A 26,629-nucleotide genomic window follows, 5' to 3' on the forward strand; every position below is an offset into this window, starting at 1 on the left:
TAAAACTGTGGTATTTATATTTTTCTCATGTAAGAACATGAATATTAAATACTTTTTAAACGTAGCCTATTATTATTTTACGTTTAATTCAGCATTTTTGTTTATTTGTTGCGACTTTCACTCGTCTTGAATCCGTACTTGTAGTGACTAGCGTCTTCTGTCAAAGGCCTTCCCATAATTCACTACGCCGGAAAGAAACAAGTGTGGTGGAATCGTTCATTTTAAACGCAATATAACGTCGTTGTAACTATCTGATTTGGAATATGCGATTCCGCTAACGGGAAGGATTTCGTGAAGGTGAGCGGCTTTCAATACTTGTCGGTGAGGTACTTCAGTGTGCGTAATTTGGACAGCAATGACGCGCGCCAAGATAGCAGACGAGCATGACAGACGATGGCGTCGTTTTGTATTGCTAACCGTTTGCAAAAATGTTCCTTAAGTGTACACACACTCGATGTGTGACGATGCGTTAGCTCGACGCAGCGAAGATGTTTGCGGGCCAACTTTATATTGCGCTCGTACACCTTTGCTGTACTTTGGTGCAACGGTCCTGGCGTAGAATGTTTTGGTGCGTCGACTGCTAGGGCTGCTCGGGCAAAATAGCGCCTCATTGTTCGCTTCGTCCGCATTGGCGACCGTCGCGAAAGCGGCGTGACCGAATGTAGAGTCGCTCCCCGTTTGCGAGGACTTGGAAAAATCGGCGATCGCGATTACTTCCATGCAGATCGTCAGCTTAGTCAGAGGCCCGAAATAATGTTAGGCCTAATTTTGCTTCTGGACTTCTAGGCCTAAAATTTCATGCAGAAGACATGGCGCGTCTGCACCGCGCATCTTCGCGCAGTTGCTGCTTGCAAGCGATGCTTGTGTCGCTGTCGCGTGCGTTCCCACTTGACGTCAATACGAAGAAACACTGTCGCGTCTCGACTCGTGACAAGTAAATTTGTTAAAAGTGACACGATTTCGCCGTCCCGTGAGCGTTTTGCGCGTCTCCGTTTTATTATCGCAGGACGTACACAAGGCGGTGTGCGCTATGATTCCGAGCACTGCGCGGAAAGCGGTGAACGGAGCCGGTGACGCCGAGATGGACGAAGAAAACTCAAAAAAGAACTTCGGCTCCGTGCCGCTCTTGGACATGCTCGCCGAGGTAGCCTCGGCCACGCTCAAAAGCGACCCGGTGCTGCTGAAAGATTCCACTCATAAGGTAAGTACATTTTTCCGAGCCGCGCGGCCTTGCAGACGAAAGTGAAAGGAAGCGTGCGCTTTTTGCCTCCTCTACTGGCCGCGCGCGGTTTGCCGCTTAATTCGCTAAAGTGTGAACGTCGGAGTGTGTTTTTCTCGCGGGAGAGTCGTAGTTCTCGCGTCAGTGGGCGCGATATCAGCTGCAGCGAGCGCGACAACGCAGCGCCATGAAAAATGAATTCTAACGGGCCAATATGGCGTCCGCGGAGGCAAGTGGCGCCGCCTTCCGACTTTAGTTGCGCTTGTCGGATTTACTCGGGTACTTATTTTCTTTTCAGTTCTTATTTTGTTTCACTGAAATTCGTGATTTCAAACAGGGAAATAGTGTTATTCCACTATTAATTACAACGCGCACTTGTCAAGGTTGTTGGTCGCGGTGATTTCCAAGTTCCACACCTTTTCATTGGTTCACTATATAGTTGGCGCACTTTTGATCGGGATCGAATTTCTCGGTCGCGATTGGCTCCTTTGCCCAAGCTGCGGGAGGGAGCCAACCGCGGTCGAGAATTGCGAACCGGATCGGGCTCACTCACCAGCGAAAGTGGTTGTGTGACACCGGTAATCGTTAAAAAAATATCACGGGGATAATGGTAGCACGTAAATTTATTTGTGTGAATTTAATCCCTTTTGCCTTGGAACAACATTCTGGTTTCTTGTTCTAACCTATTAAATATTGTGATCTCGAATTTGCTGTAAGGGAATGGTTAGCTTCACTTAACCACTAATTTCTGTCATCATATTGTTTTCACCATATTAGAAATAATGAAAGCTCTCTAAAATGTAGTCACCCTTGGCAACTCTTGTTGCCCTAAAGCCTACCAGCATGTATACTCGCAAGCATTGAGACTCGTGCTGTTGAAGTTACATATCCAGATGAAGTAATTATCCATTTAAAACTGTTCTAAAGAAAAGCACTAATAGCATGCAATACTCATGAACCAACAAAAAGCACTAAAAACACTTCTGTGTGAAAGCTTCGGCTTTCACACAGAATGGCTTGCCAAATTATTGAAAAACCTGTGCAGGCCATCCTTTCCCTTTTGGTTGAGCGACTGAAATGACAGATTTTCGTCTAGACGTCCTAATAGGAAACTTTATGATTAATAGAATGTGTGGTGCCATAATCTTGGAGGCCACAGTTATGGGCAGGCTGCAAATGCACCAAAGCGAGGGATGGTCAGGAGCTGACTTGGAAAAACACCTACTATGTTATGGCAGTGCTAGGAAACATCTAGCGTCGGAAACTATCACATAATTTTGGTCATGTATTGGACATGCTGGCACACATTATCATTATTGTTCCGTAACAAACACTATTTTATGTTTATGATAGAGGATGTGCCTTTGGCGGTGAATGTCAGCTGTGGCCATCTTTTCCAGGCACGCAAGTCGGCGCTTCAAGCGGATGCCCTGGTGCTGGACCAAATCCGCATTCTCTCGGACCGTATGCTCCTGGACATGTTCTCGGAATTCACAAGCAACGAGATGCGCCGAACCTTCAGCTACCGCTGCTATCTCATGCCCAGCGTCTGCGCGGAAACATTCTCCAGCTTTGGTAACGAGAACAAGGCCCGCCTCCAAATGAAATCTCACCTCCTGGCGCACATAGCCAAGCTCCTGGCCGAAGCCAATGGTGAGAAAACTTGCCACATTCAGTCAATGTATAGGGTGCCCCAGCCGTCATCCACTAAATAAAAAGAAAGCAAAGCCTTCTTTGTAAATGAAACAACTGTATGTTGTTCTAATAGCAACCTGAAGAAACGTCCAGAATTTTCATATAGTATTTAATTATTTAATTTGTAATTATTACTTACTTAACGTTCCAATGATTATACTTGGTTATTGATTACTTGGCAGTCTGCTTACCGCTGTCACAAAAGCTAGTGTACTTAAATGTGTGGCTTGCTGCTTGCAGCAACTTCACGCCCATACCAACATAAACGTCATATCGAAGTAATGCAACTGCCTGGTTAGGCACACGGTGCATTTAGTTCATTTGCACCATGTCTTAGAGCACCACTGCTGCAGCACAGAAACAGTAAGCGGAGTCAGCTTTATTGTTTTGTTTTTTTCTCACTGCATTTTTTTTATGTATACACAAGAAATAGTGTGCCAAAAACAACTGAAATTGAGGTTCTTGAATGTGTTCTATTACCTAGTGCTGACACGCCTGCTGCAAGTTCTTGCTGCTCTAACGCTCACGGAAAAAATTCTCTTACAGCACCTGGTAGGCAAGGCAAGCCACCGTTTACGGCGGAACCTCTCCAGGCCCGAAAACGACGTCTACAAGGTGAGCTGACCTCCTTGAAACCTGGGGCGGGGATCGAAACTTAGCAAGTTCATTTTCTGCTCTCTCTCTATCTCTCTCCAATTCCCAACTGTGAGGCCTACATTCTGTTCTGGATGCATTCTGAGGGGGAGGGGGGGGGGGGTATTGCATAGCCAGTGCTCTTTTGACAAATCACTAAAGACATCTTATTCCAATTCTTGATTTAGAAGCCAACTGCAAGAAAGTTTTTGCACTGGGTGAAAAGCATAGTTTCATGTGGTGTCGGTATATAGCTAACAGAAATACGAGTGGACACATCACAAAAAGCCAGCGAAAATATGCATTTTTTTTAGGCAAGAACAACAAAAACAAAATGCCACCAATGCCACTTGTTAGAAGTCACGCAGAACCCAGAATGCTAAGAACCTAGCAGTACTCTTGTGGTTGGCCTCCAAGATTACCAACACACTGAAGATCTCAGAGGCTGTGTTCTGGGGCCTGTGCAGTAACTGCTAGCCACTGGGAGAGTTCATTTAAAGGCTGTCAAAAAGAAAATTAGACAATTACCAGCTTTGCCAAGATTGCTTCAGTGGCATATACTACTGAATATTTCACCAGTTTATTCAAATTGAAATTTTGTTGCGGTTGGCCTTCACGATAAGTTCAGTTGCCCACTCTGGCAATTAGTGTGTCTCACAAAATGCTCGTTGCTCTTTTTTTGTATATTCAGAATCCGAGGGAACTGGCCGAAAGCGTAGACGACCGCAGACCAAGCAGCCGTCGGGGGTCAGCAAGAATGAGCGGCGAGCCAACTGCTCTTCCACCATGCACGCTCCCACCACTGGAACCGCCATCAAAAAAAGTCAAGCACGACCGAAGAGTCAAGCCAAGCCAGTCGTGACGAAGACAGAGGGCAAGAACGGGCGGCCCACGCTCAAGGTCAGTAGTGTTCCCACACTACCTAGAGCTTCAAGCATTCACCTTTAAATTACTTTCACATCTTGAGTTTAAGCGGCCAGAAGTGGCAAAGGGCAAAAGAAGTCTGCTCGCTGCACGGTGAAAATTCAAGCAGGTGGAAAATTAAGTGGTGACTGCAGTCGGTCTCAACTGACTTTTTTGCCACGGAGAGTGCAAAAAGTCGTTCCAGTTTACTGGAAGCTGCAGTTGCATACAAACACCCAGTCGTAAATTGAAGGTGGCTTCCAAAGTGTAATCGGCTGTGCTCGCATGGGATCAAAAGCTACCGTGTGCAGGAAACAACTGGCCAAAAAGATTTAAAACTATTCCTTCTTTTCAGTATTTGTCGTTAAAATTCGGTGCTTAAGAAACGCGCAGATGAAACGCAAAGTGTGCTGCAGTTACTGCCTTTGGTGATAGATGGATCAGTGAAGGAATGCACTGCTTGAAATGGTGTGGTGACGGCGCTGGCACCACCCTGCAAACTGTTGTGTGCACAGTAGGTAATCAAACGTGAACATCTGGGACGTACTTGGCGAAGAATTTTCGACCGCTTTGGCCGTTTTGCTCTTTTGCTGCTACCGATGTGTGAACGTAGCCTTCTAGGGAGAAGTCGCATTGCTGTTCTGTCATGTGCACGTGAATGTCCAAAAGTGTAGGCTTTCACAGCTACCAACTCTCCAGAATTTTTCGTAAGGTTCTGCGATGTTAAGGCTTGTTGCACAATTCTGTGAATGTTGTAGCAAGTTTTACAAAAAGTTAAATTCTGTTCATGAAAAGCTTGTCAATCTCTGACCCTTCCGTTGGGAGTCTTCCGATAGTAAAATAATGCCAGAGGCATACTTGCTTTGAGCAAGTTTGCACAGACAGGTTCCTGAAGCAGGTGCGGAATCGGCAACAGCAGCGTCCCTCAGAAAGTCACTGTGATCTATAAGAACACTGTGTCGCTTGCCAGGCTCTACTGTTACGGGCTGCTTGTGTGGTGCATTTAAAGGTCAGTCATTGTTAATTAAGTATTTATAGGCCCCGCAAAAGGCGTGTGTTCAGGGCAAGCTTATAAAAAAAAATGAGCATGCTATCCCTCCCTTCCTCCTGTGCCATGTCTATGGGAGTTGACAAGTTGGCAGGTATGGGCTTTGGATTGACATCACACTTGAGTAATCTGAAGGCACACCTAGTGACCAATCTTCCGTCCGTCACAACGGCTGTCTCTACTAAAACAACACATAAGACAGTGTTTTTTGCCATACCAGTATTATTATAACGAATGGTGCTTGAATAGGAGCATCAATCATGTAAGGATAGTTGCAGCTAAATTGCCGACTCATTTGTGTTCACATTTCGCATCGAGGTAGCTAATTATGGTGCACGCACTTTAGTACCGCATTAGAGTGCATTACTTGCTTGTTTCATCAGGAATGAAACCAGAAGCAGATGTTATCTGAAACAATGCCAGACAAAAAATAATGTTGATGTCGCTTCAGTGGAACAGTGGCATGCAATCTGTCATTGCTCGATGAAATGTGGTTTGCACCACATTTCATCAATGCAACGAAAAATGGTGCCTCTATTTTGTTCTTGCAAAAATTTTGCCCACAAATATGTGAGTAGTTATAAAGATTTGCACGCATAGTTTGCCTGCAAGTCTAGAATCAATTGGAAGGACACGTCAGGTACGACAGTGCAAAAAAAAGCTTCTAATTTCGTAGCAGTGGCGCCGTCTACCACATTAAGGATGATTTACATAGCTCTCAAGCCTTGGTGCACCATTTGCCTGTTTTGTTGAAAATTAAGCTATAGTACCTATTACCTGCACTGATGTTAGGCAAAAAAACAGTTTTACTTTGCTGCACCAGAACACTGTCATTGCCAAGTGAAGCATAGTGCATGGCCCATTTGACCGTTGCAGTGATTTGTGGCACCGCTGTTCCGTTTCCGCAAGAAAGCTCACCGTAGCCTTTATTTAGGTGGCTGTGAAATCCTTGACGGCGCCCAGCAATAAGATGAAGATCCCCCCCACGACCAGCAAGCTGCAGAACAACGCGCCGCCCAAAGAGGAGAAGCCACCGAATACCACCAGCGAAAGCTGGGAAGCACAACTGGTCAAGCGGGACCACTGCTACTGGGGGCCCGGCTGTCCGCTCGCAGTGGGTGAGTGGTGCTGGCAGCCTGGTTGTGTTGCGCAGAGCCTGTTTTAGGTACTTTGGCTGTATTCTTGAATTGGATTGGATTGGAGCCAACTTTATTTATGTACCTCGAGTAACAGTGCTGGTACAGTCGAACCCAGATAAAGCAAATCATTCTGTATATTGAACGCATGAAACTTACTGATGGATATTCATGTAAAATACCATATTTACTTGTGTAAAGCCTGTACCCTCACTTGGAGCGAAAAAAAATTTGGACCAAGAATTTTCACTTAGCGTCACATGCATACTGGCATGCCCGCAATCTCGGAGGCTATGCCTGTGTGCTAATTAATTTCTTCAGGCTTCCACTAGATGGCACTAGTTACGGTCCTGACAGTCATCGTCACCATATCCCGCCAGATTGTGATCACGTGGCGCAAATCTATCATGCTTCATTGGTGTCACCTTTGCTGAGGTGCTGTGCCATTCTTTTGGGGTGCATTAAGAAGACATTAAGAGCACAGCTCAACGCTTCAGTGAATAGCCATAAGCTGACCTCTTGTAGCACCTGCACCCTGTAAAATATAAGAAAAGAGAAAAGGAAAGTGCGGGCCCTACTCAAGTAAGTATGGTAACTCTCTCATAATGAACCGGACATTGGCTGTATCTAACTTGTCGCATTTGCTGCCAGCACAATAAAACCATAAAGTTCAATGGATTCTGTCCACTTACACATAGCTTTGTCTTCAATAAACAGATTCTTCTCTAGCTTTTTTAATGTCTATTGAAAATAAGAACTCCATGTAGGATGAACTCATCACAAAAGTTCATCTAAGTTCACCATGGCCGAGTTAGAGTATTAAAAAATTAAATTATGGGGTTTTATGTGCCAAAACCACGATCTGATAATGAGGCACGCCATAGTGGGGGACTCCAGAAACTTGGACCACCTGGGGTTCTTTAACGTGCACCTAAATCTAAGTACGTGGGTGTTTTCGCATTTCGCCCCTATCAAAATGCGGCCGCCGAGGCTGGAATTCAATCCCGCGACCTCGTGTTTTGCAGCCCGACACCATAGCCACAAAGCAATGACGGCCGGTCCCAGTTAGACTATACTGAATTTCATGATGTTTCACACTATTTTTTTTTTTTTTCACGAGCCTCTTGGTTATAACTGGGTACAACTGTACTGCTGTCACAAGGGCAGATTTAAAGGGACACTAAAGAGAAACACTGCATCAGCATAAAAATGTTATTCCAGAATTCTATCTTTGTTAATTTCTTGTTAATTGATTAGTCAAAACTTCAGCTTCTCTAATTTCCTGCTGAAACTCCTGTGCCAGTACGTCACTAAGGTGTCCTTAATTTCAGTGTATCTTCTCGTATTTGGACCAGCGTGGCTCAGTAAAAGGTCTCGTAACGTGCTAAGCTCAGTCTTAGGCACTTTCTAAATGCAGTGTAGTCCATCGTTACTGATAGACAATTAGCCAAATTTTTATATATAACTCACTTCCTGACTTTATTGAAAACCAACATTTTTTTAATTTTGGGGGCGCGTTATACACACCAGAATATGGTACTTGCAACGGGAGATCGGGGCACCGCTGCGTGAGTTAGCACACTGCCAAGAGCATGCTCGGTGACACGAATTATGTTCGAATTAACCGTCACAAACTGTTACACGTTTGAATTATCAAGTGCTTTTGCATACACCTAATTTTGCCAGTACCACGGCGTCAGTTCGAATAAACCGAAAGGTCTAATAAATGAGATTCCACTCTACTAACCATCATTAGGTTAGAAATGGCACACCCAAGCGTCTTTGTGTACCCAAAGCACCATGCTCTGCTTGCATTCTTTGTACTTCCTTCTTGTACGCCTGGCAGTTTACATTCCATAATGTTGAACGCGCAAAACCTAAAAATTCCTGTTTGTAGCTCCCATAAGCACTAGCGCCAGGGTTCCGGAATCTGTAGTAATTTTAGTACGAAGCTCGATGGCTCACGCTTTGTTATTGTCGTGGCCCGCAACATCATCGTCTCATGAGAATGCTGTATGTCCCTTGCTTGCACCGCCGCAGACGACTCCGGAGACAGCGACATGGAAGAGTTGTGTAGCGACTGTGTGGAGCACCGTCCTACCGTCCCTTGCCAGTCGGTCATTGCCACGCCTGCCTTCCCCTACGTTTATGTGCCGCTGCTGCCCAACACCTCGTCCGTGGTCGAGGTGACCACCCCTGGAGGTGGCATCGGCGGCAGCCAAGCGAGGCGACGCACGCCAAGCCCAATGCTCCAGTCCTCCGAAGACGAGGACGAGGATGAAGACGAGGACGAAGATGAGGAAGAGGAAGAGCAGAGGAGTAAGCAGCAACAGCAGCAACCCGCGGCCAAGGGCAGGGCACGCCTGCCGGGCCGGAGGGGCACTGCTGCACAGGCCGCCGAAACCACCTTTGAAAGGGTGAGTTCAATTTCTAAATTTACGCACGAGTAATCACTTTTATGGGACAGCACTGCACTAATTATGCAGTAGTAACATTCCAATGCTGGCTCGTTGAAAATAGCCTTGCTTATTTTTATACGAATTCAGGTGCCAGTTGCCTGTCTAAAATAGTCGGACTGTGACTCAGCAGTCTTGCAAGCCATCTCAGCGAGTAAACTGTAACTAAGGCACTGCTTTTATGGCCCAAGTGTGAAATCTCCATTGTTTTTGGTGCGACAAGAGATTCACAGTCTGCTAATAACGAAATGTGTCCCTTGTACAGCTGCTGACGGTCTTGCCTACATTATTTTCTCCTCACAGAAACTTGCACTAAAGCACATCAAGGCGTTACGGAACAAGCGACGTGACGAGCGAGGCCCCCTGGTGTGCAAGATCTGCAAGACCAAGGTGTTCACGGCCCAGGCCACCCTCATGTACCACTATCGCAGCCATGCAGGTCAGGGCTCTGTCCTTTCTTTTTTATTGGTACAAGTGACCGTTACCAGCATATTGGATTCAGTTTTGTGCTAAGCTATTAACGCCACCGCACTCTGTTGCCAGCGCCTCCTTTACTAGATGTCTGCTAAGGGGCTCGTGCTCTGAACTGAAGTGGCCTGACTTGAATTGGGGAAGGAGGAGGTGGAAGCAGGTTGGTGCCAAAAAGTGGGGGTTCAATGATATTGTCACTACCAGCAGCAATTGTACGCTTTGTACGCCGACCACACCCTCCAAGATTATGGATGCAGCAATAATGAAAATCTCTGAGGTCTAGTGCCAGCTCGCGTGGTGCAAGCTATGCCACAAGAGCATCTAGTGGGGAAGAAAAGCATAGACAGTCAGTTAATTGTACAGCTTATACAGCAAGCATTCAGAGTACAGGCAGCATTATTTGAAGCAGTGTACTTGGCTGTGGAAGCTGGGCTGCTTAGAGACAAACTGATTTGAGGCAGTTTTGCACCAGTGCAATTGGTCTGACTGTAGTGTGACTGTAGTGGCATTCAACAGCACAGCCAAGGCACTTTTCTGGTGGTGCTAAAATACAAGAAAATGGTAATTTCATGGTATTGAGTGTTATGTCGCCAACATGAGTAAAGAAAAAAAAATTAAGTGTAAAATGTGTACTTTGCTGGGACTTGCCCTTTAAGGAATGTTTTGTTGCAGTCAGTGAGGAAATAGGTGCCGTCCCCATTTCACTTTCCTAGTGATGGCATCCTCAAAAGTAATCTCAAAGGCCATGCTTTTGTCATACTGCAGGCGTTAGAAAAGACCGGTGACATCACGGCCACCATTTTTTACACTACCTATATACTAGATCTTCGTGAATGTTAAAAGTAAAAGCATGTGTTTTTCACATTTCGGAAAGCACACTTTATTTCCACTCAACCCGTCAAATATGGGTCAGCCACCCTCACTTTCCAGTTCCTGACTTTGAAAAAAGGGCTTGATACACACACACGTTGATATGGTGGTTTGTTCACAATTGCATTAGATTGTAGAGCGCCCTTTATGTGTTGAACTTATCAAGTGACCTGGTCAGGTGATTGGGTCACTTCAGCGCATTCTCAGCATCAACAAGTCCACTCTCTTTGGCTGCTTCTCCTTGGCAGGCATCAAGCCGTTCAACTGCAAGATCTGCGAGGCAACCTTCACGCGACAGCACAGCCTCAACTACCACATGCTGATCCACAACAACAAGAGCCGCTTTGCATGCGAGGACTGCGGCCGCCACTTTCGGCACCCGAGTCACTTCAAGGAGCACCTGCGCCGGCACACGGGCGAGACTCCCTACCAGTGCACCGACTGCAACCAGAGGTGGGTGCTTTCTAGAAAGTCTAGCAAAGTTCCTAGAAAAAAAATTGCCTGTGGTTTAGCTCTGGTTAACCCTAGTTGAATTACAAAAGCAAGAGCTGCGTGGCTATGCTTCTTCTGGCGTCTCTTGAGCGCGTTGTCTCTTCCTCACTTCATTCTGTCGTTGTTGCGTGTCTTTCGCGCTCTCCATAACGACTAAATACACTGAGGCGAAGCACACATATATATATATATATATATATATATATATACCCCCCGTGAGGTGACACCTCCTCTCCCTCTACCCCAGCGGAGCACATCTGGTGGAGCGCAGCTGCGGCATTGCTAGGCAACGGTGGCTCAAGGTCGTTCGTCGCCTACGGCATATGGCATACGGCTGCCTGCATACGGCTTACGGCGCAACGAGCCGAAATGGCTCGCTGGCTGGCGTAGTAAAGCTTTCGCTTTAAAATTGCATGGAATCATGATGGACCTGCGGGGAGCATTTTGGGCCTTCGTTGGTGTCTATACTTAATTTCATACATGGCAGACAGTGCTCTGGAAGCTACGCAAGTATTCGGTCACAGAATGCTCACTCCATGCGTTTCAGTGTGCAGTTGTTTTTGATCAATGCTTTTTACGAAATAAGTACTTCATATGTCGCAGCTGCAACTTCTGGATGCAAGTTTGCATTAAATGACGCATTATTTCTGTGCCTTTGTGCTTCCAGCACGCGGCTTACTAGGTTTTAGTCGTCAGAGCAAGTGATGCACTGTGGCCACTAGTCGCAAAAGCGTGTCACTCGTGTTTACTGCCAAAGACAACAATTCATGTTGTCATGTTTGGTGGTAAATAAGTTCATATTTCCAATGTCTTCCATGTAATAACTATTTATTTTACTGTATAAAAGTAAGACACCTATTTTTACACCGAATTGCATGAAGCGTATCTATATCTTTCATATCTGATGCACTATTTTTTCGTCACAGATGCAAGCAGCATGAGCAATCTCTCTAGCCTTTATAGCATTGCCTGCTGTGTATGAAACGGAGTACTGTAAAGCCTTGTTAATATGTACCCGCTTAAGAGAATCGAACGGTTAAAATGTAGATTCGACGAATCCCCAACCCACCCTTCATGAAGCCTTATGTATTGGCTGACTGCTTAAAGCGACACGATAGGCAAATATTATGTCAAGCTAAAATGATAGATTAATGCTCGAGAACATCTCGGGCATCAATATTATCAAGAACAGAGCTTTAGTACTAATCGCGAACTTGAGGTAAGTGTGGGACACACTTCGAGAGACTCCACCGGGACATTCAAGTGCTAGCCTGATGGCGCGGCGACTTCTCGTGATCCTGTCACTAGTACTCAACCACTAATAATAAAAACAACATTGCATTGCAAGACAAAAGAAAATGGCACTTGTCAACTTCTATTATATTCTCAAATGAAAATAACTTTTTGACGTTACCCTTGACAACAACGTGGGCAGTTCAAAGGTTTTGTTTTCACTCTACTCTGTGCTAACCGCCCCTTCGCATTTCAGTAGTTTCGTTATCGCATAGTGCTGTGCTAGTGTTGCTGGCTCACGAAACTCACACAAACTGCAAGTAGCAGAGAACGAGGCCCATGGCAAAGAGTGTTGAAGGTAGTGTTTATGATTCAGCACACGCTTTCCTTTCCTTTTTTTGCACTGTCAGCTCTCTGTCTCCGTTTCTGGTTGCACTTATGCACGATTTCTGCAAGAAACCGTAGCGCTGGCTGTTGGGCGCAGTTTTACTCAGCGAAGGCAGTAAAGGGTGGTAATGGTGTATTAGAATTGCACTAGAAGTCTGTTTTGGCAACGCGCGTCAGAAGATGCAAATTTCTACTTGGCCTATGGTGCGTAGTTATGCCACGTTCCTGCCGGGTTTATACATTAACAAGGTTTCACTGTATAAATTGGGGGTGGCCCCACTCGCAGCTTGCGAGCCTGTGAAAATCTGTGTTGGTCCACATGTGGCTTGCGGCTGGATGCCTGGTCAGGCCATGAGGATCGCATGACCAGGTAGTTTGTCTCGTCACACCTGGAAAGGCAGTGGTAAATGTCTGTTCATGTTACAACTGGACAGTCCGTGACGAATGCCTGACCAGGTAGTAGTACGCCTGGTCACGTCACAACTGAACAGGACGTGACAAACTCCTGGCCAAAATTTATGCCTGGCCATGTCACGGCACTGTTGCGTCACAACCAGGGACTTCACCTTGCCAGGCAGTTCTTTCGACGTGTGAAGACAAGGACAATGAAAGAAACACGAGCAAACATGGGTCGTATATAATTTTAAAGGAAAAAATCAATAAAAAGTTAAAAGATTAGGCCCGTGTCGTTTTTCGCGTTTATTTTGCTGTCCTTGTTTCTGTTTACCTCTAAAAGTATAACGCAGTAAATACCAACTTGGTCGAATTCTCCTAAAGCTTGGTCCTCTTGACGATTTGACATTAGTATCTCGTCATCATCCCCCCCCTCCCTCGCACTTTTTTTTTCGTAGCTGGAGACGGACAAGCTTGGCTATAGCTTTTGTATCGGCCGTTGTTGGCAGCTAGTGTTTCTTAACGTGGAAGAGGGGCTGCCACCATTACAGCCAGTGACGGCACATCGCAAGGTGGCTTCCTCCGTTTTGTGCACTCGTTATTGCACTGCCCCGCCTCCCTCCTTTCTTCCTGACTGGAGATGGACATATTGGCTGACTTTGATATTGGTCGTTTTAGGAAGCTGATGTTTTTTAGCAAGTTAGAGCGGCTGTGTGAAGACACTGACAATAGAGTCAGTGATGCTCAAGTCTCCAACACTAAAGCTTGGCGCAGCTCTTCATTAGTACGATTCCTTCTTTGGTGCTCATGGAGTTTGGCCACCCCTGACCGGAATCGACACACAAGCCCACTCCTACCTGTTTGACAAGTTGTAGAGCAGGTTGCTGCCTTTTTATGTAAGCAGCCATCCTCGGCTCAGGCCTGTACATGAAAGCACTTGAACTGGTTCAAGCTGCTACTTCAAAGTGCTATGTGCTTAATCACTGCATTCTGCAAGCATGGTCAAAACTCATAATAATAAGGAAATTACATACGACACAAAAGTACCTCTGTTATATCCAATATTTGTTATAAGCATGCATCTATTACGTGCTGACATTGGTAGTAAACATTTTAGATTTAGTTTGTTATATCTGATATCTGTGTTCATTATATTAACGTTTGAGTGTATGCTACTAAAACCTATTGCTCAAATTGGACAAAAATGTCAATGATGGATTTTAATGTCTCAAGTTTGCACAATGGGACTATGAGGGATGGTGTAATGGAGAGCTCTGGATTACTTTTTACCACTCGGTGTTTTTTTTTTCCTTTTAGTTACTTTTTAAATGTTTACCGAAGGCATTTTACATGAGCATTTCTTAATGTTGTCCCTATTGGAATGGTGCTGCCGCAACTGGGAATTGAACCCACAACATTGTGCTCATTAGCAGGGATGGGATTTTCTAGCTACCATATCAAAATCAGAATCAGTTTTATTGTTATGGTTAGAAAGATTACAGTACGTTTAATATGCAGACTTAGTCACTTTCGTGAGATTTCACCTGACTCGTCACCAGGCCTGTCAACTTGTACGGCCTATACAACGTTATCGATGTCATGCGAAGATGGTAAGCGTACACTGCAATGACAAACATGTGCCTTCGTTGTTGCAGGTTCAAGACACGTAACACGTACAAGAGGCATTTGAAGACCCGGCACGGGAAGATCCTGACGGCACAGGGGATCCTCTCTCTCGGGGAGTCTCGGCCCACGAGCCCGGCACCAACGTGAAACGGGCAGCCGCTCCTTTGTACAGACAATCTTCCACCCCTCGTGCCACCAAAACCCACTCAACCTGCTTCCCTTGCATCCACACTTTTGTACAGCCGCTCCTTTGTAAAATAAAAAGAAACACTGATATGTCTATACAAACACTGCTCCTTGTCCAGGCCTTCTTTTTTATAACATCAAGTTGGGAACGTATTTCAGACGGTCACTTTCGGGAATAATCACTCTTAGTGCGCACTTATTGACTGGTCCGGATGAGCCGATTGGCAGGTTGAGCACCACGTCACACGAGTGATAGTAGCACAGAAAGTGATCGTCCGAGAGTACATCCCTTGGTGTGACCAGTCTACCTTCTAAGAGACTAAAAGAAGCCTTAGCTTGGGGCTAACTCCAATTTTCTCATTCAAGTATACATGTAAAACACAATGTGCTATTATTAAACAACCACTGGATTGATTCAAACGAAACTTGTAGCATCTAGGAGAACAAGCCTCGCTCTACTGTTTTGACACAGGTAACCTAAAGTGCTTGGTGTTGGGTTTGGATATTTATTGTGTGTTTTCCCAAGTGAAGTTGTTGCTTAAGTAGACGCTGAGGTACTCTTATGATGTCAGCAATTCTCGGGAATAACTATGCGATATGTAGGGTGCTTAATATTTAGAGGAGATTTTTGGAGGCAGGTGATTTATGTACATACTACTAGTATTAGAAACAGCAATGGCTGGAGCACAGATCTCTGCGGAACTCCAGATTGGACATTCGTCATAGGCGACGCCTCATAGTGGGCGATAATTTGAACATGGTTAAGGAAATCTTGAAGCCATTTAATTATTGCATGGGCAATGCTAAACACATTTAATTTATGCAATAGGAGATAATGGTTAACTGTATCAAAAGTTTTAAACAACACAGACCTTGGTAACAACGTAAGTGCAACTTTGCCATGAAAGCTATCTTTGAAAAAGGAAGTTTCTGAATAATACAATGTGATGAAAATATAGCTAATGCAATCGGAACATTTCTTGCATGAAACGCTTCCATGCTTTTGCCAAGAATCTTGTGCTAAGCAAAGCTTCCACAAGCGAGTTTTACGGAACACACAAAAATGCACACCGTCATTTTTGCCCAGGTCGTAGCATTTCTGCTAAGCAAATATGACTCTACTGCTCCTCCGCTTTAATTTGCAATAACATATGTGCCCTATGGGGGAATAACGGAAGAGTTATTTAGCACCTTTCAGGTAATTAACAAAATTATTACTGAACTTTTTTCTTGCCGCTAACGTCCGCCCAGCCTTGTAGCCCAACTGCAAGAATGGCAGGGGCCTAAGTATGACAGTTTTTTTTAAAAGAAAATATCCGCAAGAGTGGAGAGGCCTGGTATCTTGCCCCTTTAGCGCACTGCCCCCGAGTGATTTTGCAGCTGCAAAGTGCGAGTGATGAATGCTGACTTATTGAGAGCTAAGATGACAAAGCAAATGACATAGCTTAGGCCTCTCTCAGTGCACATAGGGCACCACTTCTGGTTTTTCAGCCTCTTTTTCCCTAGAGTTTCCACACGCAATGCTGGTTTTCAGCTTCTGTAGCAGGGACCCAAACATTGCATTCAAGAACGTCTGAGGGAAGCCAGCATTTGAAAGCCTGGTGATCCGACTCAAAATTTGCCTGTATCATATGCATGCATCAGTTGTGCAGGGCCGGTTGCAGGCAAAAGAAAGCAATACTTCGCTTAGCAGCCTTTGAGTGGGCCAAGTCATGGGGCAAGGGCTCTTGTTTTTCCATGAAAAGAAGTATGCACAGCGAACGTGGTCGCCTGAAAACACGGAATTAACATCTAAAAAGAATGATGAAAATCCGGTTGGAAACTCCTGGTAAAAGACAGCCTTTCGTGTTTCCTCAAAATTGTCTTCACTCAAAGTTTCGACTTCATGGAATGGTGAAGGACGCCGATTGTTTATAACAACTATAACTCATCAACGTCGTCCTAATGACGTTGAACCTTAAACCCTTCTACGGAACGTCGTCAGAATTTAGCTGTCCTGCAAAAAGAGCTTATCACTTTGTTGTCAGAAATGATGACTCAGATTGAAATCGCCTTACCCTGCACGGCATTACAGAAGTGGTCAATGAAAGTACGGCACTATTAGTTATTCCAATTTGCTTGATGAGAAAATAAGTTGCCCAAGGACTGAGAGATGGCAGAGGCTTTAGAGTTCAAGGCGGCTGTACATGTCCTGTTATTATAAAACTGCAAGGTTTTCCTGAAGAAAGCTCGTGTCTGACACAACAAGCTTTTGTAGTTAGCTACCTGGAATTTGAGATTTGTCGGACAAGTGATGCACAGCTGAACACTTTTTGTAAGCGATCTCGAATAAACTAAAGAAAGAACCACCTGGTATGTACCGGGACTATGAATAAATGAAACTTCCTTAAGAGGAAGCTTTAGCTCGAGCCCAACTCCGACACGGCCTATTCAAATACATGTAAAACACAAAAATGTTTTTCTGACATAACCCCTGGACTGATTTTAGTGAAATTTGTTGCATTTGAGAGATAAAGTTAAGTTCTAGTGACTGTTGGAAGCGGAATTTTTATTTAGGGCTTGAATTTGGTGAAAAAGATTTTCAAATATTCTACTGTTTGAAAAAAACATAGAAGCACGAAGTTTACGAATTCATAGCTCTGCATCAAGGACAGATATCGCGGTTTTGTAAACGGCATCCATTAGATGATTCAAAGTGGGCAAATTCGGTATGTCATTTTACATCTTACGTGAATTTGTTACGTCGTGTACAAGGGTTCTGAAAAACCTGTATTTCCATATTACTAATTGTTTTTATATTCATGTGTAACATATCAATTTTGTGTGCTTTATATGTATTATTAGATACAATTCACAGAATTGTATTAACATTTTTCGTTGTTGAGTTACAGAGTTGGAAACTTGATACTTTCGTTTTTTGAACATTTTCGATTGTTGCCAATTTTTAATAAAAAATTGATGATCTAACTAAAAAATTCGAAACCAACAGTCACTAGACTTTAAGTTTTTCTTTTGAATGCAACAAACTTTGTAAAATTTGGTGCAGTAGTTGCCAAGAAAAACTAATTGTCCTTTTACATGTATTTAGATAGGAGCACCCGAGCTAAAGCTTCCTCTTAAACGGAAATGCCAATAAACAGGACAAGCAAACTAACTTTGGTTAGCCACCATTGGGAACAATGTTAACAAACGTCGTTTAAATGGAATGCTTCGTTTTGTGAAATCTCATTAAATGGAACTGTAACCGAAACCACACACCTACCTGATTGGCTGTCATACTTCACATGGAACCGAAATAAGCCAAAAATCTTGTCAAACGGCGATGCAAAATTGTTAAAAAAATATCCAACCCATCAACCAGTTGCACTGTGGTGGCATTAGCAGCTGCTATGCTGTTCATGCTGCCTCGTTTTCATGTTCCTTTGCTCATTGTGATGCCGACAGTCAACAAGCAGAGTGTATGAACTGCCAGCATATGATAACTCTTGTGAAAGAAGCTGCGATATTCTAAAGTAGAGTACAATAACGTCTTTTTTTTTTTCACTGCAGTGGAATTAAAACACTGGACGCTTTTGAAACAAAATGATTTTTCATAGTTCTTATGTTTTTCGCACAAACGGAACTTTGGTTCCTGTTCCTTCAAATTCCGTTTAAGTGGAGCCCGCTGTTAGTTCCAGCATCTTTCACTATTTGAGCTGTTACTGTGTTTAAATCATGTTACTAACAAGCCCACAATTCTATTGCTTTCAATATACTTCGTTTAGGCAAGCTCAGCAGTTGCATAATGGAGCCCACTCATTTGAACTAAGGCTTTCTCTTCAGAGGAAGCTTTAGCTCGGCCCCAACTCCAATTTTCCTGTTTGAATACATGTAAAACGCATAAATGCTTTTCCGACACAAACGCCTAACTGATCTGAACAGAATTTGTTTAGTTTGAGAGAACGAGTTAAGTCCTAGTAACTCTAGGAACCAGAATCTTGATTTGGGGCCTGGAATTGTTTACGAAAATAGGCAGTTTTAAATTTAAGCAGAAAGTTTACAAATCCGTAACTCGGCACCAAAAAAAAAAGACACCCAGCTTTGTTAACTGTACCTGCCGAGAGCATCCAAGGCAGACAAATTTGATTATATGAATTTACAACCTATGTGAAACTGCTACAATATTTAGAACAGTTTTGCAGAAAAGTCCTACTCGTAAACTAGCAGCAATTTTCAAAGCGGTGTATAATATATCAATTTTGTTAGGTATTATTAGGTACAGTTTACAAAATTGCAATATCCTTTTTCATTGCTGAGCTACACAGTTGTAAACATCACAGTCTCATATTCAGAAATTTTGCAATTTCAACAACTTGTATAACAAAATTGATGGCCTAAATAAAAAAAAATCTGTTTCCAACAGTCTGGATTTTTAATGTTTGCTTTTAAATGCAATGAATTTCATCAAATTCAGCGCAGTGGTTGACAAAAAATAAGATTTCTTCGTTCCCATCTATTAGATTGGAGCTCTTGAGCTGAAGCTTCCTCTTAATGCCACTCGCAGTGAACGAAAGACAAATGTGCTAATGAGGCACTCTCTGCAGTCTTTAGTCACACCTTCACCAAAATTAAATTATTAGGTTTAACATCCCAAAGCAACACTCTGACAAAAAATGCTAAAATTTGATAAAAATTGTTCATTACTCAACATGCTGACTGTTGTTACGGGTTCACCGACTTTGTTCTGTAGGGACAATGTGAACGGGCACTATGGTTTATATAGTTGCAGCAAGAAATAACAGCACCACAAACAGAAACGTTTATAAAGTTTATTCACAAAATATTCAAAAAGGTGGCCGAAGTATCGGCTTCCACTATATATTTGTACTAGGAGTTGGTGCTGCTGCAGGTAGGTTCGAATACCTTTGATGGATCTGTAAAATCGTGCTCTGATAAACTGGTCAGCGACACACTTTATATTTTTTTCAAAATGGGCTCTGCGTTAAACCGGATGCGAATTAAAAATAGTAAAATTATTGATACAACAATAGTAAACAAGCTCTCAAAATATAGCACCTTTTGAAAAAACCATTGAAGTTGGCAGTTATGCATGCACCTAAATCTAAGTAGGCGAGCATTTTTGTATTTCTGCCCGATTGCAATGCACTGCAAACCGAACCGTTGATCTCATAGCAAAGTGCCACAGCCATTTGGCCTCTGTTACAAGCAAGCCTTAACCAAAAATCTATTCTTCGTTCTTTTTATCCACCCAGTTATGATAGCCTCATTGCCTACCAAGACGGATACTACCAAGACAGTAAAACAAGCAACAGGGTAAAAGGCAGGAAATGTTTTATTTCACGTAAGGAATGCTTACAGAGTCTAACATACCCTTGTTTCCTAAAAAGTGTATAGTATCAACAAGTAAAGGATGCCCACAATCATATAGGGCCAGGGTCAACAATGGTCGTATCATTATTTTTTTTTTACAAAATAAGGCACTTCCTAAGGACTGCTACTTTCAAGCACCAACAGCTATTGCACTACACCTTTTTTGCACATACACTAACACACACACACACAAGAATAGGAGGAGTTCCTGAGAATTGCTACATGACTGCAGTAACACTCCAACATGGCGTAAAGCATTAAATGCTTCACTGAGAAAATGCGCCCGGGTGCACTGTATTTTTGCATGCACATCCCACATGAAAGAATCCGATAACTATAAAGGAAAACTGCAGGCTCATATTAAGCTAAACTTATAAGTACTGTGCAAAGGAGTCCAAATCCTGTCTTTTTATAAAGACTGAAATCATGTAAGCGACAAAATGACATTAACATGAGAACTTGGAGGATGCTTAAGCTTTGCGTTTAAGATTAGAATGCGATAGCATTCAAAGATCCCTGACTGCTTCTCACGCTTCCTGGCAACTGCAGCTTATGTAACCGTAATGTTTTCCTGGAAACGCTGGCAGCGAAAGCTATGCACTAAGGCGAGCTTTCTGGTTCCTTTTTTTCTGCCCCCCCCCATGGCGGATGCCGCGCCGCTGCCACGGATGTGCTGAGGCGAGTGCCATCTGGCTGGTGTCACAACGAAGCGAGCAGGTCTCGCCACTCCTACCGAGACAGACCTCAAAATGCAGCTGGAGAAGCGGTTTTTTGTTTGAGTTTCTCCGCAACAGAATTATGTTTTCTCGTATATTCAAATTACAATCCAATGGCATAGTGTCTGTAGGTTGTGTGCAAGTTGTACTTTACGAATTTTCTGATGCATTTTACTTTGAGAAATTCAATTCATTAACGCCTACGCACCTCGTGGAGGGCCTGCGTGTTTCAGGACGCGCGATTCGGGATGATTTTCTCTGCCAAACAACGCCGCTGACACCGGATTTTCTGCGACATGGGGCCCTGAACAATGCAATTTGAAAATTTTTTCTGATAATTCTACTGAAGGATTTGCAGCTGCTACATAGCCCACAGGTAGCGTCCAAATCCACGCCCCAATGGTGGCGCCCTCTGTTTAAGAAATGCAGATATAGAAGTCTATGCTTTTGCTGGATGCACGTGGCAGAAGTGATTGCGAGAGCCAGAAATACATCACAGATGTCGGTTTTAGGACTGCACCAACTGTACTACTCTGTTAGCTCTATTTGTGCAAGCATGGCATTGTCTGTGTGCAGGCCTATGGCTCAAAGGAGGCTCTCTAGAGCATGGCTTCCAAGATTGCCAGCATGGATTGGATACCTACATAACAGCTGTTCACACACACAATTTGAGAATGCATTCAGCTGTGATTTTCCTCCCTACTGAAATAATGTGTTGGTGCGAAACAAATGCTGCAAGATTCCTAGAAAGGTACATTTAACCTCGATACAACAAACACAACTACAGATTACCAGATACAACAAACCAAGTTTAACCTGTTTCTCAAAGATATTATAATACCATGCAAAAGCATATATGCTTACAATGAATATTGGATACAATGAAGGCATTTTCGTATCGTACAAGACTTCAGTATAACAAGGCTCAAACTTTCCAACGATCTAAAGACGGACTCAGCGTTTGCTTTTACTATACTTCTAAGTACAAAGTGCAGCTAATATGAGAACTTTTCCTTCAGGTGCAGCTTTGCAACAACATGCTTTGCACTGTCATGATAACCCTGTGCTATGCTTCGATGAGAAGTAACAGTGAAAGCACCAATGACTAAGCACATAAGGCAACACATTTTCGGGAACTTCGATTCTTGCCTGAAACTGTGCTGGATCGTTAATAAAAAAAAAAAAGGGAAAACATATTACACACATCAATCCTCTTCCTCTTTCTAGGACTGTAATAGGGAGGGCACTGTATCATTTGTAGGAGTGGGGTTATGCATGTAAAAATACAGAACATTAAATGCTAATTTGTGAGTGTACACCCGGGCTTCATAGGTTGAGTATTCAGTGGATGATCCTATGTGATGCATGCATAGTCTAATCACAATTGAAGTCGCAGCAATAATACTTTCATTTGCTTACACTGAGATGTAGGCTCGTGGTGTTCGTAGCTTAACACTGTAAGCAACAAATTGCAGTTCCAGTGATATCAGTGATACAATCAATGTCTGGCAACCAACTGATGATGTGTAGTGTATTATTCATCAAAAGCCCTACCACACTTTTTTGAGCATGGCAATGAAGCCTTGCCATATGCTAGATAATGATTTTTTGAGCACTTGACCTAAATATTGTTTCTACGAATGCAGCCAAGAAACTAGAGGACCATTCTGTAGATTACTAGTGTGCGGACAACTCATCTTCGAAAATCCTGAGCTAGGAAAAATGCGGTAAGAAAGCAAATTTCGAAGACATTTGCTCATTCTAGCTTTAATATTCCAGAAGAAGGGGACTATTGATGATGTTCCTTCGTGCCCTATACTTTATTAAATTTTAAATATGTCGCAGGGCTTTCTTAACATGAATTGATACTTTAGCGACTGATGAAATTGAGATAGCGAGTGAAGTACTAAAAAAAGTTAGGACTCTTCCTATCAAAACTGCGAAATTTAGTATTGTACTTCACCATACTATCTCTCATAAAAGTATGCCAGAACATGCGAACAGTGCAATTAAACATCTCCAAGCACACCACTGCTTGCATTGGTCTAAGCAACTAGACAAGACTTCGCAAATTTTTGCAAGCACACACACTGCTCTGGTTAAAACTGCAGTCTCTTCCGTAAGCACAACTGGGCTTTCTCGAGACAATGCAAGTATGACCCAACAGATTGCAGCAATGTGTTTACAAGATCACTTCTGCGTCGCTCTGTTGCACAGATAAGCGACACAGGAACTTCAAAATGTCCTCTCTAACGCAGGCGGCACTTGTGTACATGCTTGTAAGCAGATTTCTTTATAAACACGAACGCCGAGGTCAAGCTTTAGTGCACCAAAACTGGTCACTTGAGGCTGCACTTTTGATTGAACACTATAGGCACTGATATTGCACAACAATACATTCAGCATTGCCAGGTATTCCCTAGGTGTCAGCAAAGAGCGATACTGCCATGCATGTGCTGCTTTACTTTTTGCCAGTGATCATTTTGACGGTACTATCATTGTTGTGAATGTCACTGTCACGCGTGACATGTCTGCAGTATCCAAAACCTCGTGAGTGTGGTTGCCAATATGGCAGCAAGAGAGATCTGTCTAACCAGATTGTATGTGTGACACAAGCACTTTTGCACATTTTCACGTCTATGTGAGCACTGCTGACTGCTGCGGAATGTACTATGACACACATAAATAGACAGATTTTGGCAATGGGATTCGACGACCAACAATCTTGTTTGCAGTTGCTATCAATTAAATGTGTTGCTCAGGTCAAGAATAATGCCACAGGTCATGATTGCAGTAGCCTGCAATTATAACAATGGCACAACAGCACGACTGAGTGTACAGCAGAATAAAATATTATGAACAGGCAGTGTTGTCCACTTCTTCCGAGCTGTGCATGACACATTGTTCCACGACTTCCATCAACACAGTTGGTGACGATAACACTACGTGCATATTCTTTGTAATTTTCTTCCCTTGCAGTACTATTAGTATTGCTCTTCTGTGATATTCACTCAGCGAATTCATCATTCCTAAGTCACAATTATTCTGGGCAACACTGCAAGGAAACAACTGCCTTATCCTATTGTATGTGACGTATGTGGTCACTTCGAAGTTTCTTGCGGTCACCAATGATTGAATGGGGACGCTCTGTGATGCTGTGTCAAAAGGGGCTGAATGTGCGTTGGGCCGTTTAAATTTACAGCCACTCACCATGCTGTCACCGAGTTATGCTGTTTCTTCAGCAAACACAAGTTCACTATTGTCGTAGTGCCACCTTGAACAAGATGACTGCTGAACGTGACAGTTGCAGACAGGCCAAAAGGTGATGACCGTGAAACAAGTTTGCTTAACAAGGAGCAAACTTGGTTCCCTCACTGGACGTGACGATTGTAGACAAGGCAACAGGTGACAAAAATGGCACAAGTCTGCTGGGTTGTAGCCAAGATGACAGGTGACAATGGTGATGCAAGCTTGCTCGATAAGGATCCGTTTTGTGTCCCCATCGCTACCTGCCAACCTGTCTACAACCATTATCCATGAACTGCCCTATGAAACGTGACAATACGACGGGCCAGTAGCACTTATGAGAAGTCTTTTTCGTTGCGTCCACTTCAGCCACACTCGGCAAATCCAAACATGGCAAAATATGTAGCCACCTGGAACAGGCTGCAAAAACACACGACGGACAACTTCTGGCCCGAGTTTCTGGGTTCAGTCTGGAAGTTGTTTGCCAACGGTCTCCGTAGGCTGTCTCCTGCACCTGTGATTGCATCCAACGAGCACACTGCAACATTTTCATCCTAAGACAGCTTAAATACATTACATTCTGATCAAAATTCTGAAGAAAAAGTTGACCAATAAGTGCTGCTCCTTTTTTTTTACGGTTGCATGCTTGAGCAAAAAACAGGAACTCATTCCAAACTTGTAACCCACAACTTGTGTGCAGACACGAAAACACACACACACGCACAAAAAAATAAACAGCAGACTTGTGTGACCTTTCTATGTATCAACAGAATTTTTAGTAAAGCTGTTAGTGTGACTAGCCAACACCAAGCCCCTTTAAATGCTGAGCACTGGCATATACAAGAAGTAAAAAAGAATTATGCCAACTCCAGGTCGTCCGGATGGACGAAGACACTGGCAAAGCGCAAGGCCTGGCCACCGCCTGAGGAGGCAGAGGAGAAGCCCTCCCTAAACCCCATCTCGGACAAAATAAAGTTTACTACTACTACTACTTTACTGCAGTACACCTAATTAATGCCAAAACTAGTGACTTTGGCCACACATTGCTCCCATCGCTTCCCCATACCCCTTCTGATTCTGAACACATTATGACTTCTGGTACTACACTTGAGGTTCTCGGCCGGTCATAGATTTATCAAAGCTCAATGTCACAATGATAGCAATAAACGGAATGAACAAGCATGCCTGTTATTCTTTTAAGGATTATGGTGTGAGAGGACTATGTCACGAGGGGTAGAGGAAAAAAATTACAGAAGGCTCCCTTTCAGTCCCTTCACACTGCGATCTTTAAAGGAATATGTTTAATAGAAGATTTGTCGGAACGCTCAGCTCACTTGCGTACCCTGGTGTTTGCTTCCTCATGCGGTTCCCATGTCTCCCAACGTCCAGCTTTCCCTCACAATGCCGATGTGATGGCAGAAGCTGGTCATTGTTTGCTTTACTGTCAAGAGCACTCCAACTATGCAGGTACTGACACGCCTCGCTGCTTGAAATTTACATGACAGGTCTCTCGAGCCGGTACGCTTCGTGTCGGCAGTGCTGGTAGTGCCTCACATGCAACAAAGGTGCTCTTAATATTCACAAGTACTCTGTTGTGGACTAATTGGTTCATAGTGAACAAGTAATGCATGCGTGCAAAATGTAAGAAATAAAGAAAAGCTTTTTTTTTTTTTCTTGCATCCAGCACCCTATGTTACTTGCTCTTGGCATAGCTACCACACATACAGGCCTCAACCGGAAACTCTAGTTATCCCGGCTACCTCGCTGAAACCCTGGTAACAAGGCAACTAGTTACGTAACTGTAGGCAACTTTAGTTACCTCCTGACTAATCCAAACCATCACCATATTTTAGTTACCTGTAACAGTTTTGTATTTGTATATGATATGTACTTGTGTACTATGTATGAATGGATCAATCCATGTGTTGCCCCTGCCATCCGATGTAACATGCTTAAGCATATGTCCAGGGAAACCACATCTGCAGCATTTATTAAAGAATGTCTCTCTCACTGCCGGATTTCAAAGTGGGCAACTGATCTGTAGACAAGTCAGAATTCTCTCGACTCACCTGTAAGCAGATTCCAAAACTGGAATACGGCTAGGAGTTGGACTTCTCTCAGCCAGTCTCCCTTGAGACTGCATCGCACTGTTCAGCCATGCACAGGTTTGCAAAGAGAATGGGAGACAGAAAAAAAATCAATAGGTGACATTATTTACATTCCGTGTTGTACATTGTTTTGGCAAGCTTCATTGTAGAAAAGGCACATAGTCGAATCTCGTTAATTCAAACAGGCACAATTCCAACTTTTGGTTTATTCGAACTGATGCTGTGGTGCCGTCAAAGTTATGTGTACTCCAATGGGTGAAAACACCTGGCAATTCGAATACGGAAGCATTTGTGGCGGTTAATTCGAACGTACCGCGCTTCGACAATGCTTTCAGCAGCGCACCGAATCATACGGCGGCGCGCCTCCGACCAGCATTCCTCTGACCCCGCCATACAGGAAGAGCTTAGGAGAGACCCCTCAAGGTCATACATGAAAAAAAA

General features: G+C 43.6%; 2 protein-coding genes across 2 annotated transcripts in view; one reads left to right on the forward strand and one right to left on the reverse strand.

Annotated features, from left to right (window-relative positions):
* The first annotated feature begins 183 nt into the window (after positions 1 to 183).
* Positions 184 to 14,855, forward strand: LOC126544929 (uncharacterized). Its single transcript, XM_050192478.2, has 10 exons — positions 184 to 297; positions 1,007 to 1,201; positions 2,620 to 2,872; positions 3,461 to 3,529; positions 4,239 to 4,447; positions 6,433 to 6,616; positions 8,675 to 9,051; positions 9,394 to 9,529; positions 10,680 to 10,884; positions 14,592 to 14,855. Exons 2-10 carry the CDS (start codon positions 1,031 to 1,033, stop codon positions 14,707 to 14,709), a joined length of 1,722 nt encoding a protein of 573 aa, XP_050048435.1. The 5' UTR covers positions 184 to 297; positions 1,007 to 1,030; the 3' UTR covers positions 14,710 to 14,855.
* A 5,207-nt stretch (positions 14,856 to 20,062) lies between these two features.
* The window catches only part of LOC126544927 (serine/threonine-protein phosphatase 4 regulatory subunit 4-like), a 43,952-nt gene continuing 37,385 nt past the window's right edge, over positions 20,063 to 26,629 (reverse strand). Inside the window, exons 18-19 of the mRNA XM_050192475.3 lie at positions 26,150 to 26,227; positions 20,063 to 24,594 (exon numbers count right to left, since the gene is read on the reverse strand). Coding sequence (XP_050048432.1) covers positions 24,546 to 24,594; positions 26,150 to 26,227 — 127 coding nt within the window. The 3' untranslated portion in view covers positions 20,063 to 24,545. The remainder of the gene's footprint in view (positions 24,595 to 26,149; positions 26,228 to 26,629) is intronic.

This window comes from Dermacentor andersoni, chromosome 10 (genome assembly GCF_023375885.2).
Source record: "Dermacentor andersoni chromosome 10, qqDerAnde1_hic_scaffold, whole genome shotgun sequence".
NCBI lineage: Eukaryota > Metazoa > Arthropoda > Arachnida > Ixodida > Ixodidae > Dermacentor > Dermacentor andersoni.